General features: G+C 36.3%; 1 protein-coding gene across 1 annotated transcript in view; it reads right to left on the bottom strand.

Annotated features, from left to right (window-relative positions):
- BRIP1 (BRCA1 interacting helicase 1) overlaps positions 1-12,179 on the bottom strand; it is a 103,465-nt gene that overhangs the window by 59,437 nt on the left and 31,849 nt on the right. Inside the window, exons 15-16 of the mRNA XM_062012408.1 lie at positions 7,728-7,887; positions 7,421-7,542 (exon numbers count right to left, since the gene is read on the bottom strand). Coding sequence (XP_061868392.1) covers positions 7,421-7,542; positions 7,728-7,887 — 282 coding nt within the window. The remainder of the gene's footprint in view (positions 1-7,420; positions 7,543-7,727; positions 7,888-12,179) is intronic.

The following is a 12,179-nucleotide window of genomic DNA, read 5'->3' as shown; positions in this document are numbered from 1 at the left end:
ATAGTGAATACGGAAACAATGTGTCTGCAGATCTACATCTCAGAGTAGCTGTATCTCCCAGGCTGTTGTGATGAAACAGCGGCACCTGAAAAGATACTGTGGATCTGTGGGATTGCAAAATTTGGTGCATGAACTAAGATGTAATCTAAACCAGGAAAAATTACTGAATCTGGGGGGAAAAAAACCCCACAAACCATGAGGGTAGCAGGAAAGAAACTATATACAGAAAACCACTGCTAAGCTGCTCTTCCATAGCCCAAAAACTTAAATATGACTTAAAGTAAAAGCAAAGAACCCAACAGCAAACTACTGTCCATTAGAGTCTGCTAAGGGGCCACCACCATCTTCTGGGGTGGAAAAACAGTACTGTCACTTTATGCAAAACTGTATTTCCCTTATTTTGAATTCACAAGGTACTTTATGTCTAAATTTTTCCCTAGTATTCTCACTCTTAATCCCAGTGTTAGAGGGATGGGAAGCTTATGTAATGTAACCACTGAACACCTTGAGTATTGTCAACTACACCATGTGGCATCTCAGAGATCTGGAAGTTTTACGGTTTGACAAATCTTGTAGCACATTCACCCCAGGCCCATCTACTCATCTCAATCTTGTAAGCTTTGAGGGACTGCGAACAAGTGACTTGATTAAAATCTAATGCAACCAAAACTCTCCTCTGAAGAGAAAATTCAATCCATTTCCAGTGAAGCAGAAGTGAAAAAAATCAAACAGCTTCCCCTGAGGTACAACACTGCTGCCTACGCTCAGTGCTACTGCGGCTAAGGTGAAGTGGTAAGTGTCAGTCATCCTTACAAATCCCCAAGGTGATAGCTTCACTTTTAAAGCTTTCAACATACTTTGACAGTAAAGTAAAAACTTAAAGGTCAACACTTCTTGCTAAGGACAAGATAAATGCAAGAAAAATCACTTTGGAAATTTTTATGGATCAGAAAAGTAAGCTATCAAATGTAAAGGAAAAGTTTTGATTTGTTGTATTATTTATCCAAAGGCTTAACTTCTGGACATATTCAGCGATGATTTGTGTGATCTGTGGCAACATACTGACATTAGCCTTGCACCAGTAGAAGAGATATGCCATCCACTAGTCTTACATGTTAAGTTGAACTTCAATGTCACTTTTCTTAGCCACAAGAGTGCTCTATTCCATAGCATTTTACAGTTTCTCACACAAATTAAGCCTCTACCATCAATCTTTTTTTTCCTTAATTAACAGAATGACTATAGGATGCAAGAGGAATGTGGATGGCTTTGAGTTTTTACAATCATTCTTATTTCCAGAAAAGTGGGAAGTAAAAGGCTTTTGATATATCTCACTGCTTCAAACTGATTGGTAGCTGTACCTCCTGACATTTTCCTTTGGGGAGAAGGGGGGGTGGGGAAAGTGATGGAGATGTGCAATATCCAGCCAGTCATCTTGTTATGATGTGATTCTGCACACTGCATTATCCCAGTATGCAGTATCACAGCAAACTGCAATAATTTACAGTGTATTGCTGCAAGACAAGATCAATGTTGGCTGCATAATCTGAGAGCATGCTCTTCTACAAAATTTAGAAGTATATTGTCTCAATAATTGCTATTTAACATGTGGAGGCTTGCTGCATAACATTGCACATGGCAATGATAAGTATATTTCTTATTTACATCCTTGATGGCTTCAGAAACATACTCTGCATTTAAAACAAAATAAAATTGAATGTGAAGAGGGACACTGAAGAAAATCAAGTGTGTGTGTGTATGTGTATTTATATACACACATACATGCATGGCACTTTCATGCTATTTAGTCTTTCCTTCTAAGACAACATTCAATAAACAATATACCACAATGTTTGGCTGTACTGTGAAAATTCCATTAAAGTTTATGTTCCTCACTTGATCTTTGTAATTGTTTCTCACAGTAATGGAATGAAGAAGAAAGAATAAGTAGCTCAGGTTTAGACAGCCATGAACACAGACAATCAAACAAAAAAATTGACCACTTCTTAGAAAGATTTAAACTATACTGAACATGACAGCACACACTGTTTCAAGGCTTTTACCAGGAATGTCAGATCTAACTGGAAAGTTGTGGCAGTCATATGAACAAGAGAAGGCAGTCTCATCTCTCTAAAAAACTTCTTCACTTCACAGAGAACTTTCAAGTTCTACTAAAGATACAGACAATAACGATCTGCCCATAAAGTGTGATTTTCTGTACCAGTTTGCACATATTTTAAAACAATACTTTATTTTGAAGAAGTAAAAATTATTTTTAAGTGATGTAAAGTTAGGACAGACTTTATACAGTGCATGGTATGTTTCTCAATTCAGGTTAAGTACCTAAAGTAGTAGTAACTTCCTTAGAAATTTTTCTTTTCCTAGAATATAATATGCAAGCAATGAATTATTTCAGTAACCACTTACCTAGCACAAGATTCTTTCTCTTTTCAATGCAGAAAAATCATACAGGCTTAAAAATTGCCACAAGGACTAGAAATGAACTTAAATATTCAGGCAAATGCCATTATTCTGAAATGATACAAATTTCTCAATTTGTTGAGCCCTCAAGAACGAAGAAAGAAACTTCAGCCAGATAGCTGCAAACTCTTTGTATTATTAGGTTACATATAACCCAGAAAATTGTAATTGAAATGATGTGTTCCATCATGCTACACAAATTATGTTACTGGAAATAATAAAGAAAGTATTTACCATGGAGGTTTATTTTCACCCTATAGGAGCTATGGGAAATGCTTCTCATTAATGGCAAACTCAGCTACAGTTGTCAAGTAATGTCACTGTACAGAAATCTTTGCTTTCTCAAGTTTATTTTCTTTGCACATCTATTGAAGTAAAAGAGTTTGACTGTATGTCCCCTTGTATTTTGGTAAAGTTCTCTTAGCTGTTATATGATTAAGTACACTCTACCGTACTAAGATCAAAAGCATCTGGCAAGGTGGAAGTGAAGAAATGCTCTCTGGGAAAGTTAGCTTAATGCTTGCACTTCAGAGTTGCCCATTATCAACATTTCATAGCGAGTTTCTTTATTTTCAGGTCCCCAAGGTAAGAAGAGTAAATTATGACTTGAACTAAACAAGTCACACTTGGCTCCAAAATCAGATTTTCCTACCTCTAGTTTCAGGTCCCAGAGGCGGGCAGAGGAAATCCTGGTCACAGCCAAAGAAGTCATTTTTGGCTCTGAAATAAATTTTCCTGCTTTACTAGAGCCAAACCCTACCACTGAGAGTACCATAGCTTTAAGCAAAACTTTCACATTTATTTTATATATTTTGCTTTAGCAACCTGATTCTTCAGGAATATGAAACCAGTTTCAATAACAGAGAATTAGTGTTTTGGTCTCTCTTTCTTAAATCAATATTGTTTATTATCAAGTACACTTCTGAGCCTTAATCTTCTCTTTCCCCTTGAAACTGATATTTAGACTCTTCTCTTTGTGCAAGTGAGTAAATGGAAGATACTATGCATCTGAAAGTTTTAAGGGAAACTAAATGATACTCTTTAAAGGTTCCATAGAAAATAATATAACTTATGAAAGCATATTGTTACCTAGGGAGACTAAATGCTTGCCATTTAATTCCAGAAGTTGTGGCATATATTTGGCACAAACATATGGAGAAAACAAAACTGGATATTATACATCACACTTGACAATGAGATTCTTGCCCAAGTAAAGACTCATGTCTGGATCCAAAATGCTGCAATTCAAAAAATATATATCAGAAGTTAATGAACAGTATGTTAGCATCAGATAACACGGATATGGGATTACACATCTTTTTCTGTCACATTATTTATGTTCTCTAATATTACAGTTCACTGGTATTAGCATCAAGTTACAAATCATAAAATATATTTAGAAAGCAGGTTGATCACAGACAAGCAATATTAGTGGAGATGAGCCAACATCAAACTGCCAACATGAAATATTGGTCTCTAAAGGTATGATTCTTCAAACCCTTACGATTGTGCACAGCCTTGGAAGTATTAAAGGGATTACTCGCACAAGTAAAAGCTATGTGCCGGAGTAAGGGGTTATGGAATTGAGTCTTAAGAGGACTTTTATAAACCCAAAAAGCAGACATGCAAGTGCATTTTCATGTAGAAGCAGAGCATTTTTAGTGATTTAAACCAGTCCCTGAAGCACGTCATTCATGGATATTCCAAGGGAATTGTTAATCATTCGCATTTCCTATTTTTAAAGCAATGTCATTATTAATCATCTTTGCAGTTTCTTCCTTCAGTATATCTGCTGAGCACATATTGCCATGCAAAAGCAAAACATCTACCTGTGTTCACAATTTTATGTCTATGTAGGTCTAACAAGAATTGTTGTCACTGTGTTCTGAATTTTCTATCTGCTCAAAACTCAAACTCCTCCCAGACTTCAAAGCTGGAAGTTTTAAAATGTCCAGGTTTTAATCAGTTTTCTGTTTAGCCTCTGTATGTCTTCTAATGTTTAAAAATCCAGATTCTTCTAATCCCAGGGGGGAAAAAAACACCCCTGTTAACAGGAAAGATTAAAATCAAATCAGCCATGCTAAAAGTCACTCGATTGTACTTGCAAGGGAGAAATTCATATCTTCTTAGTATGATAAGCACTACTGATAGGCTTTGAAAACAATCCTGGCTGTTTGAATACTGCAATAATATTTTTCCTGACAGAAGTATTTGAACATCAGATTTCACTTTAAAATTCAACTCTATTCCCAAAGCATTTAGAAGAATTATTATAAAGTGTACAGGAATAAAACTTTGTTTTCCTTTCTAAAGTTCCAGTAAGGTCTGTTAGTCACAGGGAACTAAAGTAATGAGCAACAATTTACAGTTCATATTCACAGACTATTAAAATGATGATATAACATTGATTTCATATGAAGTTACTTTCCTATATGGAAACAATACATTTAGTTCAGGCCTCCCAGAAATATACAAAAAATTATAGTTTCATGTGAAGACTTGGGGTCATGTCCCACTCTCTCTTCCCTCTTGTTTTTAATTTTACATGTCAATCTTGACTATGAACAGATAATTTTCCCCAAAAACACAATTCCAGTTCCTTTTCTGAGCTGCTATGCTGCTCAAAAAGATGTTTAATCTTTCACATTTCATTTGTATCTATGCTTATGTATCTACAAAGCTACTAATCAATCTTCTTCAGTGAACCGAGTGACTGTCCTCCACTCTATCCCTCACACAACTGAGCAAAACTGGTGAAATAAATGTGCGTTAACCCGGAACTTCTGTGAGTACCTGGTAAACCTAAAGCCTTGGATAAAATAAAGCACTGTCCAATATAAAGGGAAGTACAGCTATCCACACATCATTTCGGATCCAGGTTCTTGAGCAAAAGACACTTTTACAATAAAAACAATTTCCCCCAGCATTATTCTAGGAGCAGTGCCATGCACCAGACAGCTCCTCAAATCTGATGCTAAGAGACTGGTGCATGCCCTTCTCTCATCTAGAATTGATCACTGCAGTGCTTTGTGCATTACCATATCTAAATATACACACTCAAACCTTTAGCTACTTGCAATTTGGCAGCTACTGTTTCTATCCCTACTTAAAAATTTAGAAGCTTTCTTCAGTCTAATTAAAAAAAATAGTTCAGCACAACACTGATTTTTTGGATTCAGTTATCAGTAATGAGATGTACTGCCTGTGATTCTATTACATGTTTGGTTGAACTCGAGGTAAAATCAAATACACTATTTTAATCTTAAGGAACATAATTCACCCCTGCCACATTCTTTTCAATTTAATTTTGTATCATTTAGAACACAAAAATACTGGTTTCTGGAAACCATTTGGAGTATATTGTAAGAGTTGCAGTCATATTGCAGGCCAAGTATTTTAAAAACATCATTTCAGCATAGGCTTCTAAAACAAAGCATTTCCAACTCTAGAAAGACTGCTAAGTATTCATATCTTTATTAAGTACAGTGTATTTTATTGTAGCAAGACAAAAAATGTGGCTGAATAAGTGCTTCAAGAAAGCTATAAAACCATTCAAAGAACATTGCACTGCACTAGGCAGTCATCACTAATACAACCTCACTAGTCCTTATAGGATGTGGGTTTTTTCCAGCAAAGCTGTAATTATGCACACACTGTAGACAACAAAGAAGTCTTTGGTTGTTCACTTCAGCTCAGAACACATCTCCAAAACCAAAGCTGAGCCTGGGCTTCCAAATGTGAACCTATGATTTTGTTTGATTTGGCATTACCAATAATCCAAATTCAGATGTTCACAGTATTTATCCTGTGATGCTTTACTTTGCTTCTTAGCTTCATAAAGTAGTTCCAAAAAGCTCTAAAAAGTACACACAAGATAAAGCAGTAGTAGTGGCCATTGTCACTGGAAGTGTGCCAAGCATCTGGGTGCTTACCCAAGTGACATGCACAGACCACTAAAAAAAAATCAAGCATTTTACAAACTAGTCAATAACAACTATTCCTTTTCAGTAAGTAGAAAGAAAGTCTGGAGAAACATGTTTACATATTCATTGGCTTTCTTCACCTTTATGAATATCTGGCTTCAGTCATGAAGTGCTTATTAGAACATCATATATCTGTAAGATGAGACCTGTTGTTGTCAAAGGGAAGGGTTGATGTGAGTAAGTACACAGCAGTGTAAACAACAGAATGTTACTTTGGCAATACGTAGAAAAAGAAAATAGTCTTGAATTTCTTTAATTGGAAGAATGTCAAAATAATAGTTTTTGAAGGCACTTAGAAGTTTTTATTTAATTTAGATCAAGCTTGAATTGTCACAGTAGTAATGTTCTTAGTATCCAAGAAGAGGCTATATATCATACCTCAAAATTGCAAGCTATTAAAGCAGCACTAGCTTGGAAAAGTTTGTTTATGTGTGAAGTGTCATACACATAATTACATTAAAGAAGGCAATAGGAATTAGAAAGGTGATACACTGCAATCAACAATAATCTAGTGTGTGAAACACATGACTTCATTATGTTATTCTTTTACACCACAGCTATCTTTATCATTCCACCTATTTTCTGAAATAATCTTTGATTAAAATGAATGCCTTGCTTAAAGTAGTATTTTCCCAGCATTTCTCCTAGATCTGCACAAACAAATGTCCCACCACAGTAAAAACAGGCAAATAAAGATGCAACAGCCTTGACTAGCAACATCAGGCAGAAATTTATAATACATGTAGCATGATACACATTTCTTTAGAACTACACAAATGAGTCCACAAGACTTGCTACGTCATTCCTCCTCTTACCTGCATAGAAAGTAACTCAAAGAATTCAAAGAGGATTGAGAAGAGTCCAAGGGTAAACATTTAGAAATAATATTTTGTGCAAATCTGGCATTTTAAACATGACATAAAAATAAAGTATAGCTCTTTCAATTGATGTCCTACCTGAAGGTCTTTCACATTTGGAAACGGAATACCTATGGTTATAACTGCACGGGCATTCTCATCACAGAAATCCAAGCCTTCACTAACTTTTCCTCTGCATACAGCTATAAGGAGTGCTCCATCTTGAACAAGCCAGAGAAGAACACACAAATCATTCCCAGTGACAAGCTGAGCATCACAATAATTTCTTAGGCTGAGGTTAATTTAACAGTTTATCTACACCTTATTCTAATTTTTCATCATTTTCAGAATCATTCTTAAACTTGAATTGTCTGTATCAACTATTTTGTATGTCTGAAGAACATACCTTTTTCTCCTTTACATTTTATTGCATCATAGTATATGTTCAGCAGTTCATCAAAGTCACTCTTTGCCCCTCCTTGAGGCTCTGCAATGACTGTCTTAACCAGCTCCAGGTTTCTCCACAAGCCAGTGTGCATCCAGCGATCTTTTAACTTATCCAACAGCTGAAAACAAACAGAAAAATACAGAAGAGCTGTAATGAAAGGTCAATCACTTGAACTGTTCAAATAAAGCACACAAAGACACTGATTTTAGTGAAATCATATCATTAAGCTTTCATATTTATGGACACAACTTTCTCTACTGCACACTGTTCCACAGCTATGCAACACTTGGTAAAAAATATTATGGACACTGATTTTGCTAATTAGAAACTGCAGATTTTTTTCAGAATTCTAAATCTATGGGAATGGTCACTAAAGAGCATCTTCTGGTTTTCCTCAAAGCAAGAGGAATGTCATTCAAAGAAAACTGGAAATTACCTGTTTTTCTGATTACCAAGTATGAGATCCACAAGTAAGACTGGCAGCAAACTAAATTCATTTGAAACAAGCCTTTACATCTTAAATATCCACAATATTTCAGTAGTTCAAAATTTACATAGTTAAGTTGGGAGAGGAGGTATTGATGTAGGCTTTATCAACAGTCACGTCTCCTTGAAAGGCCTGCCAGCTTTGTTATATCTACCAGATTCTGACCTGTGCCTATTTTACAGCAAATCGGTACATGTTCAAATCAAGCAAGCAAATGAGCTTGAAAGACATTTAGTGCAAATGTAATAAAAGCATGCATTGCACGACAAAAAGCAAACTGTCACAGGAACTGAAGTCAGATGGGTGGGAGTCACAGCTGGCAGACATCACATGCATCAATTTCTAGACTCAGTTTCATCAAGACAGAGTAAAAAAGTCACTCCATCTGACATATTTGCCTGATGGTGTACAGCACTGCCCTCAAGAGAAGAGCAAAGCAACCAACACATTTTAGAATGAAATGAGTAAACCTGATTCAGTGGACAGCAGTATTTCACTCCTTTTACTGTGTGGTGATGGTTAGTGTGTAACTAACTAGCGTGCTGTGAGCTTCATATGTACAGAGGTTTGAAATTCACAGATTCTCTAATAAGGGTTATGCTCTTAATTTGTGTGTACTTCCATCAACTGCACTCATTGAACAATTTCTCAGTATTTTGCTTCAGGCTACATAAACTGCCCCATTTGGAACCTGCACTCACTCCAGCTCCTCAAAAAGCCATGGCATCCCTTAACACCAAGCCACTTGCCTTTCTGATGCACTCCAGCCAAGATCTCAGGATCTTCAATGTTAGGTTGTTACAAAATTAATCTGTCCCATGTCCAAATACACACTTCAAGTGAAGCAGAACTAATGGCAAATAATTGTTGTCACATTTGAGTTTACAGGGAGAACATTTGCAAACTAATAGGAAATTCTTTACAAGAACCTTTGCATATTTCATGTTCTCAGCATTACAGAGATCTGAACATTAAGTATTTGGACTGGTTCCTTTTGAGGTACATTTGGTTCAGAGAGGACAAATACTATACTATTCCTGAACTTTCACTAGCTACGTTCAAGCCTCTACTCAAGGAATTACACTTGTTTACTGATGTGATACCATTACCTACAAGCACAAAGAGACTACGTGATGTATAGCAGTAACAGCTTTCTACACATATAGATGTAACTGTAGAACAAATCATCTTTTCTAACTGTGTCTGCCCTACTGTTTGTCCCCTCCTCTACCAGCTCTGTCATTTCCTGGCAGCATCCTCTCTGTAATCTCTTATTATATAAAAGGTCATAATAGTATGACTGAGCAATGACTGTCCATCTTGCCATCCACAGCCTGCCACTAAGGCTTCAGTTCTTGGATATGATATGGAGATAATTCTGGTCAAGAAAAGAATCAAACATATTATGCCTCTAACTACATCCATTTGGGATCCGTTAGAGCTGCCACTGACTGTAACATTATTAGCTTTCCAGATTTCCTTCTTCCTTCTGTGAAACTAATGTCTGCCTGGGCTTCCACTCAGCCACCTATGCAAAACTCACCTCTAGTACTGCTGTTCACCATCCATGGCAAAAAGAGGCCAGTAAGATAATATAGATGAGCTATATTTGGATATAATTGGACTGGGCATTTACATACATAAATCCATCCATGCTTCTCGGGGTCACTTTCTCCTCCTCTTCCTCTCATCCCAGCTACTGAAATGAACTGGTATTTTTTACAAACACATCCTTATGGAGTGTTCTTAGCATAAAAATTGTTTCTTAATTTAAGAGAATCAAAGTCTCTTGATAGTCTCAGAAGAGGCAAGATTCCTAACAAAACAACAGTCCCTCAATTCCACTGCATTTTTCTCATATTTGAAAGAATCATAACTTGAATTCACAGCTGAAGCTATGGCAGTAGAAAACTCTCCTCCAAATTCTTAAGAAAACTTCTCTTCTCTTGGTGGGTTGCCCAGCTCCTGCAGGGAAGTACCTCTTAGACCATAATAGGTTCACATTTCTTGTTTAATTGACAGCAACCATCTCAATAGAAAATCTACAGGTTTTGATGGAACTGTGTGAATTATTTACAAAAGTCTTTGGCAAGAATGGAACAATTCATTTAATTCACACAAAGGCTATTACCTCTTCCATTTAATGGAGTTTGATAGACACGAAAACTTTCTTGTACACAGGAAAGTATGCACAAACACACAATAGCCATGCTACAGACACTAAAACAACAAGAATTATGGCCATGATTGAATACAAATAAATAAAATATAGAACCTATACATGCCTCTCAAGAGCTAGGAATCAAGTGCAGTTTTCTCATAAAAAATTATTTCACTATGGGTTGAAAAAGTGCAAATGGGAGCAAGATATAATGCCAGGAATCACAGGAAGCAACCATTAATGCCCACAGTCAGTCACTTTTTCTGCCCAAGGGAATAATAGCTTCGGCAGTAGAAGGCAGCCTGTGTATATTTTATTAAATCCCATAAAAATGGATTCTCAAATGGTTTATTAACAAATGGTCTTCCTCCAGGAGAGCAGAAAATCTTGTTAGAAAGAATATGTCATCTTCCTATTCACTGAAGGATGTTTACTTTGAAAGTCTTACCTTTTTTTCCTCTGCAATGTAAAGACACCTGTAAGCTATGATCCAAACAAACTATGAGCTCAGTATTTAAAGTCATGATTCATCTCTGTCAACATCTCCCTTTTTAAGCACTCCTAAAGTTTGGGAACAGAGGAAACTGTTTTCTCATCTCATGCTTGCCATTATGTTGCTCTCCTAGGCAAAATCCTCTCAACCTGTGTCCACGAAGGAAAAGCTTTGCCCCTTTCCATTTGCCACTTTGTTTTATACAGTGCCAAAAATTGCATTAGGGGTTTCCTATGTCATGAAGCAAGGCCAAAGATTTGTTTAATATATTTTACCCTAAGGCAAGTTCATTGTAATTTCCAACATCTTAATGAAGCTGAGGAGTTAACTTACAGCAATCAAGTTGCTGGGGATGAACTTTTCCTGAACTACTCATTGCCTCCTGACAGTGATTTTTGAAGTAGCAAATATCTCAGAGGAGGGAGGGTCTAACAGAAAACATTGTACCATGATGAGTTACTTATTCCGGTTTACTGTTCCCTAGCTATTGTCCTGCCACAAGCCTCTGCTGCTAAACTTCTTTACATGGAATATTCCTTACATATTTTAGCATGAACTGGATAATGAATGGATGGCACCTTGCCAGCAGAGTGAAAATTAATTATAAAAATAATCCCTCCACCAAAAGGTGCTTGGGGATGCTAAGGTACAATTAAACAGGGTGTGCAAGAGCAGTACAGGACAAAAAGGATAATAACCTAAGCAGCATCTGACAGCAGAGTAAAATAGCCAGTTTAACAACTATTAACTATTTAATAATAAGTTATAATTATATTGTATACTCTTGTGCATCCTTAAGACTATATGTACACTTATGCAATGATCACTGAACAAATGGTATCTCAAGGTGCACAAAATCTACACAAATACTTTGCAGCTCTTAAAAGTCTACCCCACTTTTCCAATTTCAGTCTTTTTTCATCTTGTTTCTATGTAATTTTCTTTTAATTACATGAAGTTCCACTTTTTAATGTTATTTCTGAAGGGGGGAAACAGGAAACAGCCATTAGATTTTTCTTAATAAAAAAAGAAATCACAGTATTGGCACCACTGTTAGTGCAAAAAGTCAGAGATTCCCAAGGGACTAACATTGATCTAAAAGCCTTTTCCCAAGCAGAGCTCTTCATGTGTTTGCTACCAGAATTTTCTTTTTGAATAAGCACTGCTTCAAATCAAAGTGTGTCTCCAGTGGGCTGGAAACGTGTTTGAAGGGTCAAACAGAAGTTCTACATGCAGTCAGCACAAAACTTCAAAATGGAAGCCAGACAT

Source organism: Colius striatus, chromosome 20 (assembly GCF_028858725.1).
Source record: "Colius striatus isolate bColStr4 chromosome 20, bColStr4.1.hap1, whole genome shotgun sequence".
NCBI classification, from domain to species: Eukaryota; Metazoa; Chordata; class Aves; order Coliiformes; family Coliidae; genus Colius; species Colius striatus.
The sequence above is the reverse complement of the archived record's forward strand: the minus strand, read 5'-3'. Positions and strand labels throughout refer to the sequence as shown.